The sequence below is a fragment of the Sus scrofa genome, chromosome 9, assembly GCF_054392235.1.
Source record: "Sus scrofa isolate SSC_HxYL_T2T_F1_AM1 chromosome 9, Sscrofa_HxYL_maternal_Yorkshire_Landrace_v2.0, whole genome shotgun sequence".
Classification (NCBI taxonomy): Eukaryota; Metazoa; Chordata; class Mammalia; order Artiodactyla; family Suidae; genus Sus; species Sus scrofa.
This window is the reverse complement of record NC_139391.1, coordinates 57,109,309-57,121,906: the sequence shown is the minus strand read 5'-3', so window position 1 is coordinate 57,121,906 and position 12,598 is coordinate 57,109,309. Positions and strand designations below refer to the sequence as shown.

General features: G+C 43.8%; 1 protein-coding gene across 5 annotated transcripts in view; it reads right to left on the bottom strand.

Moving 5' to 3' along the window:
• Window positions 1-12,598, bottom strand: part of APLP2 (amyloid beta precursor like protein 2) — a 72,935-nt gene that overhangs the window by 26,446 nt on the left and 33,891 nt on the right. For all 5 annotated transcript variants that reach the window (XR_014815568.1, XM_021063157.2, XM_021063158.2 and 2 more), the window contains exons 2-4: window positions 11,026-11,199; window positions 9,893-10,016; window positions 216-328 (exon numbers count right to left, since the gene is read on the bottom strand). Coding sequence is in view for 4 of the 5 variants with exons in the window: in XM_021063157.2 (XP_020918816.1) it covers window positions 216-328; window positions 9,893-10,016; window positions 11,026-11,199 (411 nt within the window). In the remaining variant the exon portion in view is untranslated. The remainder of the gene's footprint in view (window positions 1-215; window positions 329-9,892; window positions 10,017-11,025; window positions 11,200-12,598) is intronic.

The window sequence follows — 12,598 nt, the reverse complement described above, 5'->3', positions numbered from 1 at the left end:
GAACTCCAAGACTCTCAGTACTGTACTCCTTCACAAAAATATGTTCTTCTCCCAAATAGTTTCCATGTAGAAGGTTTAAGTAATGGTAAGTTTCAAAGAAATAAAAGGAAATGAAAAAAATTAATTAAAAATTATGGTAAGGTTTAGAGAAAAAAATGCTACTTTCTCCCCTAATAGAAAGAAGAACACTCCACTTTTTCCACGCGCTCTTTTACCTCTTTGACCACCGTGTGCCAGTGCTGGTGATTCTCGCACACCTCCATCCGCTCCTTGTGGAAAAACTGGCACTTTTCTGGAACTAGCAGAACGTCACTTACAAACTCACCCACTGGAAAAGAAAACCTTTGTCAGGAGCAAATCTGATAATGATTCAAGGTGCGAATGACCCTCACTGCGGATGAGTGGGACAGTCACTCGCTCCGTCACATGCAGTCAGGAGCAGTCCCTGCTGGGCATAAAGCTGATGTGTATCTCTTCTTCAAAAGCCAACTGGATGTTTTGCTCTAGGCAGGCAGCTACAGAGGTCAGTGCTCCATTATAGCCACAAATCCTGGGACGTCCTCACTTCCCTGTCCCCACCTCAATCCCTTATGTCTCGTGCACGCTAGAGCACCCTACAGGGGACACGGGAGGGGGACACCGCTCTGTGACCTCAAACACACACACACCCCTGACTTTACGTGAACAACATTCCTGGCGCACACACACACACACACACACACACACACACACACACCCCTGACTTTACGTGAACAACATTCCTGGCCCCCTCCTGCCCACATCGGTTCTACTAACAAAATGTTCAGGAAACTAAGACTGGGTGTTCTATTAAAGGACAGGTGAGTCTTACTTTAGCCCTTTGTGTACCTACAGATACCTAGCTCTAAGACAAAGTACCACTGTAGTAACTGATTTGTGTCCAAATCATCAATGGAGGTTTAATTACAAAGGGGAACAAGTGTCTCTGCAGTGGGAAGGTCTGGCAGACGCTACCTTAACCAGGTGACTGATAATGGACAAGCTGACATAAGTGATGTTCCAAGGACAATCACCTACACAGTCTTTCTGCCAAAATATGTCATCTGAATCTAATCGTGATAAAACATGACAAATTCAAATTCAGAGATACTGTGTTTCAATAAACGGCCTGGAGTCTTAAAAAAAATATCATTGTCATAAAAGACCCTCAAGGAAAAAACCAAGGAACTATCTAGATTAAATACAACGTGTGGGAGTTCCTGCTGTGGTGCAGCAGGTTAAGGATCTGCCATCATCTCTGTAGAGTTCGATCCCCAGCCCAGTGCAGTGGGTTAAGGATCCATCATTGTCACAGCTTCAACATGGAGTCGATCTCTGGCCCAGGAACTTCCATATGCCGTGGGTGTGGCCAAGAAAAAAATGTATAAACCTTTTAAAAAAGGAAGCTGTAAAGGACATTATTTGGACATTTATGAAACTTGTTCAAAGTGTGATTGCTGCATTGCAGTCATACAGGAAATGCCCTTGTTCTTAAAAAAAAACAGGGTGAAAAATATTCGGAGGTAAATTATGATGTCATCCAAACTTACTTTCAAGTGGCCTAACAACAGCAATGAAAAAAAGTACATAACACACACACGGTGAAATAGATAAGGCAAAACTGGGACATTTAGGATAATAGGTCTAAGGTAGTCACTACTGCCTTTTTCTTTTTTGGTCTTTCTGCCTTTTCTTGAGTTGCGCCCACGGCATATGGAGGTTCCCAGGCCAGGGGTCAAATCAGAGCTGTAGCCACCGGCCTACGCCAGAGGCATAGCAACGCGGGATCCAAGCTGCGTCTTCGACCCACACCACAGCTCACGGCAACGCCAGATCCTTAACCCACTGATCGAGGCCACGGAATGAACCCGCAATCTCATGGTTCCTAGTTGGATTCGTTAAGCGCTGCGCCACGATGGGAACTCCCTGCCTTTTTAAATAGATCCGAAACTTTTCAAAAATAAAAAACTGGGGGGAAAATGCACATGGCTGCTTAGAAAATAGAATCTTTATCTTTTAGAAATCATGAAGTACTTACGGGAAAAGAAAAAAAAAAAAAGGTGTCTGTGATTCATTTCGAAATAATGGGGGGGTAGGTGGATGTGGGCCAGAGACAAGATAAGGGTGGCCTACAAATGGATGACCACCCCTCAGCTGGGTCACAGGCACAGCAGGGGTAGTGTGGTTACTTTCTCTGTGGATGGATATGTTTGTAACCTAATAAAAGCTAATGACATCATCACAGGCCATCACCGAGAGATTCTGGCTCAGGAGGCTGAATATGGGGCTCCGTGATCTGCACTGAACACGCATCTCAGTGATGCCGCTATACCATCACCATGCTCCCTACAAGGTCTGAGCAGAAGAAAACCAAGGTGGAAGAGACATGGGTGCCTAAGTTCAGGAGAGATGCAGTAAGGAGGGCAGAGGAAAGGACACAGGCAGGATAATTTCTGAGGTTTAAAAAAAGAAAAGAGGGGAGTCTAGTAAGAAAGTCATCTGGCCTGAGAAAGGGGTTTCAGGGCTTGAAGTGGTGGAAGTCAATGTAGATGGCTACCCAGCTTCGTCACGGCCTCGGGCCTTGGTCTCTGGGCCTGAGAAGCCAGTCTTGCTGCCCATGCAGAGGTGAAGGGCGGTCAGTCCCTGATGTGCTGAGAGCGGGAGACATGCTCCCACCATCACAAGCAGCCGCCCCACATCAAAGCAGCTTCCCACAGGGCAGTGAGGTTTCACTCTGCTATTAGCACGGGAACTTCGGGGGCCAAATAGCTCAATTTGACACTAATGCAGGAACACAAAGGTGAGTTAGACACAGTGCTGCCCTCGAGGACCCTGAAGGCTCCGGGGAGGTAGATACAAACTTTACCCATCAACCAGGCTTACAATCAAAGCTTAAAAGCAAAACCCAACGGTAGATTAGGATTTGAGAATTTAAGCAGAAATCATTAAATCCTGACATCCAAATATCAGCTCACATTGTTTACTGTGACTGTTCCATATTGACTAGGCAATCTTTATATTTATGACAAAAAGAATACACTTAAAAGGCAGTGTGTACAGGGCTAAATGCCAGGGTTTAATCTCAGCACCATCGCTGCTAGCAGAGTGGTCTCAGGCAAGTTACTTAACCTTGTTTTGCCTTGGTTTCCTTACGTTGCTGCTATGAGGCTGAAATGACGTAATTATGTACCACGCACAAAAAGCTGAGAACAGAATCTGGTACATACTAAGCACTATTTAAGTGTTAGCTCTAATTACTGATGTGAATGCTATGAAAGTTCTGAGTAACTAGTTTCATATAAAGCAAACTACACAACCACAGTTATCAAAGAAAGCTACAGTTAGGCAACAGTTAATATATGTTAATTTGTAAAACTGTGATTTTATATGCATAATTGCAAAATCAGAAAAAAAGTTCAGGGAATTCCCTGGTGGCTCGGTGGGTTAAGGATTCAGCATTGTCACTACTGTGGCTCTGGTTACGGCTGCGGTGTGGGTTTGATCCCTATCCTGGGAATTTCCATATGCAGAGGGTCTAGACAAAAAAACACAAATAAATAAGACAGATGAAGCAAACAGGGCAAAACAGGGAAGAACCTGAATTAGGACAGTGAGTATATGAGTGAACATCATATTAAGTTTTATCTTTTCAGTATGCTTGAAATATTTCAAAATAAAGTTACACATTTAAAAAAATTTAGGCGTTCCCATCATAGCTCAGAGAAAATGAATCTGACTAGCATCCATGAGGACGAAGGTTTGATCCCTGGCCTTGCTCAATGGGTTAAGGATCTGGCATTGCTGTGAGCTGTGGTATAGGTCACAGACGCAGCTCAGATCCTGCGTTGCTGTGGCTGTGGTGTAGGCCAGCGGCTACAGCTCCAATTTGACCCCTAGCATGGGAACCTCCATATACAGTGCGTGTGGCCCTAAAAAGACACTAAGTAAATAAATAAATTTAATGCCAGATATTTAATAATTAACTCCATGCTAAACTGTAAGATTAAATGCCAGCAATCTTCAGCAATGGAATTATGATTGATCTATGTGATCTCTGAAAACCAAAAAAGAACTGACACCATTGATTTAAAAATAAAATATAAAGATAAAAAAAAACAAAACAGAATAGTGTTATTTGATTCAACAATTCCAATTCTAAAAATATACCCTAAGGAAGTAATTAAGAAAGTGAACAAAGATATTCATTATAGAGTTGTTCATATCAAAAACCCAGAACCAACCTAAATGTCCTTCAGTAGGGAATTAAATAATGGTACTTAAATACAGTGCAATACCATAGGGTTATAAGAAATATGGTTTATGTCTGTATATAACATGGAAAAATTTCCTGATGGCTTAATAATTTTAAAAACCATTAAAAAAAATAAACAAAACCAATAAACACACACGATATCCTTAACCTCTCCTCCTTAAGCCTGGTTAACTTTTTTTTTTTAATTTAGTGTTTTTTTGCCTTTTTCTTTAGGACCTATGGAGGTTCGAAGGCTAGGGGTCAAACTGGAGCTGCAGCTGCTAGCCTACACCACAGCCACATCAATCCAGGATCAGAGCCACGTCTGTGACCTACACCACAGCTCACGGCAATGCCAGATCCTTAAACCACTGAGCGAGGCCAGGGATGGAACCCGTGTCCTCATGGATACTAGTCAAGTCGTTAACTGCTGAGCCACCACAGGAACTCCAAGCCTGGTTAACTCTTTAAGGCCAAGCTTGTCTTTGTTACTCAAAAGAGCACCTACTGACCTAGATGCTCAATAGATGCCAACTTATAAAAAAAGCTATAAACGGCAAAGCATATTTAGTATGACCCCATTTAGGAAAAAAATGCATTTAAGAGCATACACATTTCATATATATTCAAATAAAAAAGTCTTGTCCATACACCAAAATGTTAATCATGGTTAACTAAGTGTAAAAATTAGAAATGACTGTTTTTGTTTTTGCTTCCCCTCTCCCCATTTCTCTAGAAACTTTATTTTATTTTATTTTGGCTGTGCCCTTATCATGTGGAACTTCCCTGGCTAAAGATTGAACCCACACCACAGCAGCAACCCAAGCAGCTGCAGTGACAATGCCACAATCTTAACCTGGTGTGCCAGGGGGGACTCCGACTTTTAAACATTTTGTAAATTAAAAGAGGAACACATTTCAATCCCAGCATCAGTTCTATCATTGCACTGCTTTTTGCCTTTGACACAAATAATTACCAGAAGCTTCCAGGGTAAAAGGCGAGCCAAGCAGATCAGTGTTACTGTTTTACAGAAAAACAGTGGAGATGGTTTGGTCTCACTGCCACAATTTCCTAAGTCACTGGACACCTATGAGGTTTTTGCCATTCAATTTAATAAGCTGGTCACTGAAAACAATTGAGCAAAATCTAACCTCACAGGATTTAATTTAAGCTGCATTCATGATTTATCTCCAATCTCTTTACTCATTCCCTGTGATTCTGTTTTTCTTTCATACCACCTCCCTCCAGCAGCGCCATGGCAGCCTTCAAGTTTTAGAAGTTTTTCAGAGTTGATAAAATTCGTTTTAAAGTTAACAAAGGCTGTTCACCCACTAGAGGAGGCCCCTGGTACCATTCACATGCAAAAACAAACCTCCTGCAAATGTACCCTCCCCATCTGCAAACCGGAAGACCGTATCATTTATGGGGCCCATGGAAGCCATGACTAGGTGGGAGAAAGCTTTCTCTGTAATGAAAGTAAACCCAGAAAAATCACCCTGACCACCCAAAGCAAGTTTCTATGAGGTCTGGAAGCCACCTGGAGCAGATGTCCTGGAGGTAAACAGGGAGCTGAGGAGTTAAAGAGCCTGAACAATTCTCATGAGCGAAAACATACACCTTGCATGGGGGCCACAGCTTGGATGATGGCCCACCAGGAACTCAGGGCAGAAGAGGACTTGCAGACGGACATCTGCGGTGGATGAGTGAGCTCCAAGCTCACTCCAGGCGCCACCTCAAAGCTTCTGAGGCTAAGACCCTTCCTGGGTGTCTTCACATCACAGTAATACTTCCCCATCCAAATCTCCTCCAGAAAGACCCAAGAACAAAAAACAATGGCTCCCAAAGCTCTCTTCTGGTGCAGGAGCCAGTATATAACGTCAGAGATGACGAACTCCTTTCCCCCCAAATCCCAGCAGCTCTGCTCCTTCACACTCCACCACCGAGGTCCCACTCAGATCATCCTATTTACTTATTTAGACAAAACCTTACGGATAAATAGGCAACTAGTAATAATGTAAGCTATAAGGTTCATTCCGAGGAGAGGGAAGGATGAATGCAACTTCTCACCAAACATACTAAATATCAGTGACGTGTCACACTGGTGGGTGGTTAAGCATGCTCTCGGAACAGAGCAGGACTGAGCGATGTCATCAACACAGACTTCCACAGACAGCAAGACACCAGACTTGATGCTAACACTACCAGTCACCTAAATTCATCCTCAAATAGCCTTCAAGAGTGCTAATCAAGACACTTCCTTCCCCTAAAGTTAGCCAAACAAACAAAAACAGTGTCTGAGGACATCAAAAAGGCCACTAGAACAACCAAACCAATTAATACAGGTACCCAACCAAGTAGACATATCCTGTTTCCCCCAGTTCCTCTGGGTTTGCTGGGCAGCAATATCTTAAAGGAAGTTTGGGGGCTAAAGCTAAACACACTGTGACCATCTTCTGGTGAAGAAAATATACATGACTCTTGCTTTTTACTGAATAAATTTCTTAGGCCATGCCCGTGACATGAGAAGTTCCTGGGCCAGAGCAATGCAGTGACAAAGCCAGATCCTTAATCCACTGCACCACAAGGGAACTCCTTACTGGATTAATTTTTAGTCCAGTTTATATGCCAAAAGAATTGCATATGGTGGTATAGCCCAGTGAACATACTATAAACCATTCAACTGTATACTTTAAAATGGATGATTTATACAGTATATGAAATATGTCAACAAATCTGTTTTTTTTTTATTTTTCTTCTACTGTACCCGCAGCATATGGAAGTTCCTGGGCGAGGGATGGAATCTGAGCTGCAGCTATGACCTACACTACAGCTGCAGCAATGGTGGATCCTTAACCCACTGCATTGGAGTGAGGATCAAACCCATGCCTCAGCAGATATTCCCTTTAATAAGGTTGTTTCTAAGAAGCAGAGATATTATTTGCAAGGGATATTGAGCAAATAAATAAATTTACTGAGGATAATGGAGTTGGAGGTATCAATGAGCTCGCTGCTTTTAATATACACATGTAGATATAGAAATTTAGATTTATATGTGCATAAATACATATATATACATATATTTCTTAGGTCTGTCTGCTCAGTGGGCCTAGAAGCAATAACAGCATAATAGCAGTAAGCACATCTAATGCCTAGATTTTGGTTTCTAAATACCCTCCCCTGCTAAATGAAACCAGGGTATCTGGGAAAAGTGGCCAACTCCAGAGGTGGGGTTTGGGAACACAGGATGTTCAAAATGTCTGTCATATTTACCTTGAAGATAAAAAATATCTCCAATGCCCTGGAGTGCCCCCGTGCACAGTTTGAGAACCATGGATATAAGGCACATTTAAGAGATAAAAATCAAGTTGCCATGAAAACTGGCTAAGTGAGGGGAAATAAAGGTCTCCCAGATCTCAAGTTCAGAGTCCTGGGTGGGTACTGGGGCCAGACAGTGACCAAAATACACAGGACGGGGACATCAGGCTGTACAGTCTCTAGGGATAACTACTTGAAGAAACAACCGCTGGGTCCTATCTACCTGCCATCTATAAATATTTAATACTTTTTTTGTTTCCTTTAGTTTGAGAATTTTTTTAAAATGATTCTTACTTTTTCAGAGTTCCCATCATGGCTCAGTGGTTAATGAATCCGACTAGGAACATGAGGTTGTGGGTTCAATCCCTGGCCTTGATCAGTGGGTTAAGGATCCAGCATTGCTGTGAAATGTGGTGCAGGCGCCACTCAGATCCTGCATTGCTGTGTGTCTAGGGCACAGGCTGGCAGCTTCAGCTTCAATTAGACCCCTAGCCTGGGAACCTCCATATGCTGCGGGAGCGGCCCAAGAAATCGCCGGAAAAAAAAAAAAAAAAAAAAAAAAAAGATTTTTACTTTTTCGATTACAGTTGGTTTACAGTGTCCTGTCAATTTTCTACTGTACAGCAAAGTGACCCAGTCACACATCTATATATACATTCTTTTTCTCACATTATCCTCCATCGTGCTCTATCATAAGTGACTAGATATAGTTCCCAAGGCTATACAGCAGGATCTCATTACCTATAGTTTGAGAATTTTTTCAGAGAATGAATGAAACCTCATACCCAGAGATTTCTTATAGCCAAATGGAATGAAAGAACATCTCGAAACCACATCACACGAAACTTTTTAGAGCCTCACACGACTGCTAGACCTCGACTGTAAGTAAATGGTGCTAAAGCTACACAGCGTCTTTCTTTCTCATACTGAATACTTTTTTTTTTTTGCTTTTTAGGGCTATACTTGAAGCATATGGAGGTTCCCAGGCTGGGGTTGAATCGGAGCTACAGCTGCCGGCCTGGGCCACAGCCTCAGCAATGCAGGAACTGAGCCAAGTCTGTGACCTACACCACAGCGCATGGCAACGCCAGATCCTTAACCCACTAAGCGAGGCCAGGGATCGAACCCAAAACCTCATGGTTCCTAGTCAGATTCGTTTCCACTGCTCCACGATGGGAACTCCACTGAATACTTATTTTTTTGGCCATGCTCGTGGCACACAGAAATTCCTAGGCCAGGGATGGAACCTGTGCCACAGCAGTAACAACACTACATCCCTAATCCTAGGCCACCAGGGAATTCCCTGAATACTTTTAAAACAAAGAAATCGCTGCCTATATTAAATACTGTTATTCAGGTGCTGATTCATCCTGTTATTTGGCTACATGTAAGAATGAGAAAAGTGATGAATTCCATTTTAGCAAAGGTTTTCATGAAGGGAGAGAGGGGAACAGGTTAAGTTAATGGCAAAAATTAAATATACCTACAGAACAACCCCAGGCTGTCCACGTTAACATTCTATGTTACTCCTATCATGATCATCAAACATTGATGCTTTGGCCCTTTTAAGCTTCTATGACCAAATCTGCTCCTGAATCCCCCAGGCTACAGATAACACAAGCATCATTCAGATGTGTCAGCCATGAGTGGGCAGGATGAACGCATTAACTCAGCAAGCATCTGAATCAACAACTCTACTTCTGGGTAATAAAATGTTCCAGTTTTACTTAAGCTAGCTCTGTTAACACCAACCACACGGAGTCATAAACACCCTTATCAGCTGAATCTTCACCATGGCAGGTGGCACCGGGCCTGGCTCAGCCAGCCCTGGATCTTCCGCAGGCAGCTCCGACTTCCTTCTGCTCCTGAGAGCTGCCACATGCTTGATCTGGCTAACAATACAGGGTTTTCAGTACTTGCACAATGTGAGTGAGGGAAGAAAGGGGAACAGAAGACCACTCCTTAGGCTGCTTCAGCATTAGTCACCCTAGGACAGTAAACAGGTATTTCCAACTCTCAGCAGGAATGAAGCTGGATTGCACTGAGGGCAGCACCTCCCTCAGTGCTATGGAAAAGGCTCATCCTTAAAAGACTGAGCAATGTCCATGATGGGAGAGGCCATTAGTGACCATCAAAGACAAGTCAACGATTGACACCAGAAAGCAGCAAATATTCGCAAGACACAGTCACCCAATAAATGCCTGCAACTCTCGGCTTCTTTAACAGATGAAGATATTCTTTCGCTGTGAGCCAAGAGAAGGGAGCCCTCCTGCTTGAGATGTAACCAGGAGAGGAAAGGATGCTCACCGAGACACTTGGAGGGGATCACAACGTGACTCTTGCACTGCTTCTTGTCCCTCCGGCACCAATTGTCCACCCTGACTGGCTGGTTTGCTTCCATCACGTTTGTGATCTGTAGCTCTGGATACATCTGCAGGGGAAAAAACATGCACAGTAAACAGGCTTTGTCCACAGTGAACGGACATGCGCTGTCAGGACAAGGATCTGTGCGCAGCTTCGCCATTATTTATCCTCTGTAAATCTGAAGTCCACTCAGCTGCCTGGTTCCAACTGAACTCATCAAGGAAAGATTCCGTAACTATTGGCTTTCTTTTCACAGGGAGATTTCAGACCATTTCTTTTGCCTTCTCTTTGAAAAAGGACTCACAAAAGCAGCAAGCTTTGGGCCCCAAACAAGCTATTTGGTATCAAGTCCATTTGCAGGATGTGTGTTAAACAGCTGAGTTCGTGAACTAAAATACTTAAGAGGCGGAGTTGCAGTGTGGCTCAGTGGGTTAAGGATCCAGTGCTCAACTCTAAGTAAATGTGGCTCTGGTTCCAGCTGTGCTGTGGGTTCGATCCCTGGCCCAGGAACTTCTGCATACATGCTTCAGGCACAGCCAAATACTAATACTAACTAATACTAATACTAATATTAATACTATTTAAGAGGCAAGCCTATGGAAATGTCTGTTAATGAAATCATAGGCCAATCCTGGCCCCAAAGGCTAGTTTTGGTAAGAAGTAAAAACATCTCATATCCTTTTCTACAAAGAGTGTCGACCCAGAAGATGAGCTCAATCAGACCTGAGATAATCTTTTACGGTACTGGTGGCTTCTACCAGCAAGTGCAAAACACAAGCACACGTGACAGTGGGTTTGCCTCACATGTTCCCATAACGTGTAGGAAGCCAAGAGGATCAGGCTGTACTTCTGCGGCCCTTGCCAAGCTTCCACGATATTCCTTCTGGAAAGAACAGAGCTCAAAGCACACCTAGGCCAAACATACACACAGGAACAAAAGCCTGGTGCCCCATCATTATTACCAGCTTGGTCTTAGGTCAAGATAGAAGAATGACAGAATGTCTGTCTCTAAGGCAAATAGGTTCAAACGTGACCCTGGGAAAAAAAAATTCATAACTTTTCGGTCACACACTTACCTCCTGACAGTACTGGAGAACCTCTTCTTTTGTGCCGAAGCAGCTCTTTGTGCCTGTTGGGTCAGGCTCCCACTTCCCAGTCTGAATGTTCACATGCATATTTAACTTCCCACAGAACATGGCGATCTGAGGCTCAGCGACGGCAAACCCTGTTCCAGCATTGGCTGCGAGAGCCTACAAAGGGAAAACACAATCCAGGTTCAAGACCAAAAGGCTGAGACAAAGGCAGAGTCAGACAGTGAGTCAGGGAATGGCTTTTGGACCTGGCCTTAGAAGACCAAGAAGGAGTTCCCTGGTGGCTCAGCAGGTTAAGGACCTGGCATTGTCACTGCTGTGGTATGGGTTTGATCACCGGCCTGGGAATTTCTGCATGCTGCAGACACGACCGATAAATAAATAAAGACCACCATTATTTACTATTTTTCTTCATGAATAAATCCCTTTCCCCAGAGTTAAGCCAGGATAAAAAATGACCTCTGGACAAATGTGATCAAAGAAAAAGATGGGGGGGACTCTAACCCCCACTCCCTCTCCAGAGGGAGTCCCCCCTAATACAAGCAAATCCACTTTCCATCCCTTAATATAATAAACCACAAAAGTAAAGGACTAAAGTCCAGCGATTTTACTCAATTCACTCTAATACAACAAATTGTTATGGAGCAACTACGATTCTGCATAGCAACATGTTAAATGCTAAGGACCTAAGCCCTCATGGGGTTTATGGTCTAGTCACACAAGGAAGTGTGATCCCAGTCCCAGATGTCCTGAGGAGGAAAAAAGAACCCGTGCTGGGGAGCATACAGAAAGGAATGTGAGGCTTGGATAGGTGGTTGGGGACACTTCCAGAAGAGTGACAGTGGAGTAGCCTTAAGCATCCCGGGTGGGAAGAATGGAGACTGTGAGTCGGTGGAGAGTTCAGAAAAGGGAGGGAGGCACGTCAGGTCGAGACTAAAGGGCCTGCAGACCCAGAAAGGCTGGAGTGCTGAGGGTTCTCCTGCTGTGGTTCAGCAGGGACAAACCTGACTAGTATCCATGAGGACTCGGGTTCAATCCCTGGCCTCACTCGGTGGGTTAAGGATCCGGTATTGCCGTGAGCTGTGGTGTAGGTCGAAGATGCAGCGTGGATATGGTGTTGCTATGGCTGTGGTATAGGCCGGCAGCTGCAGCTCCAATTCGACCCCTAGTCTGGGAACTTCCATATGCTGCGGGTGTGGCCCTAAACAGCAAAAACAAAAACAAAAAACCAAATAGAGCTCGCTTTCTCTGGTTTCGCGGGAATGGCTCAGGGAGCTGGAATCCCAAGTCCATGAGAAGTAGCCTGGGCTGAGGCAACTTGGGGAGACAGTTCAGCAGGCCAGACTTGGTGACGATGGCTGGGGGTGATGAAGAGGAGGATGTCAAGTCTGGCTTGTGTAAGTTCATGAGCAACAGTTCCATGGGAGGAAGAGAATACTAAAGGGGTTTCATGGACAACTGTATTTTGTGTTAGGGAAAAATCAACTATTCATAGCCATTAATAGGTCACAAATAACAAGTGAGAAAAAACAGTTAGGTATAATGAACTGTCATTATA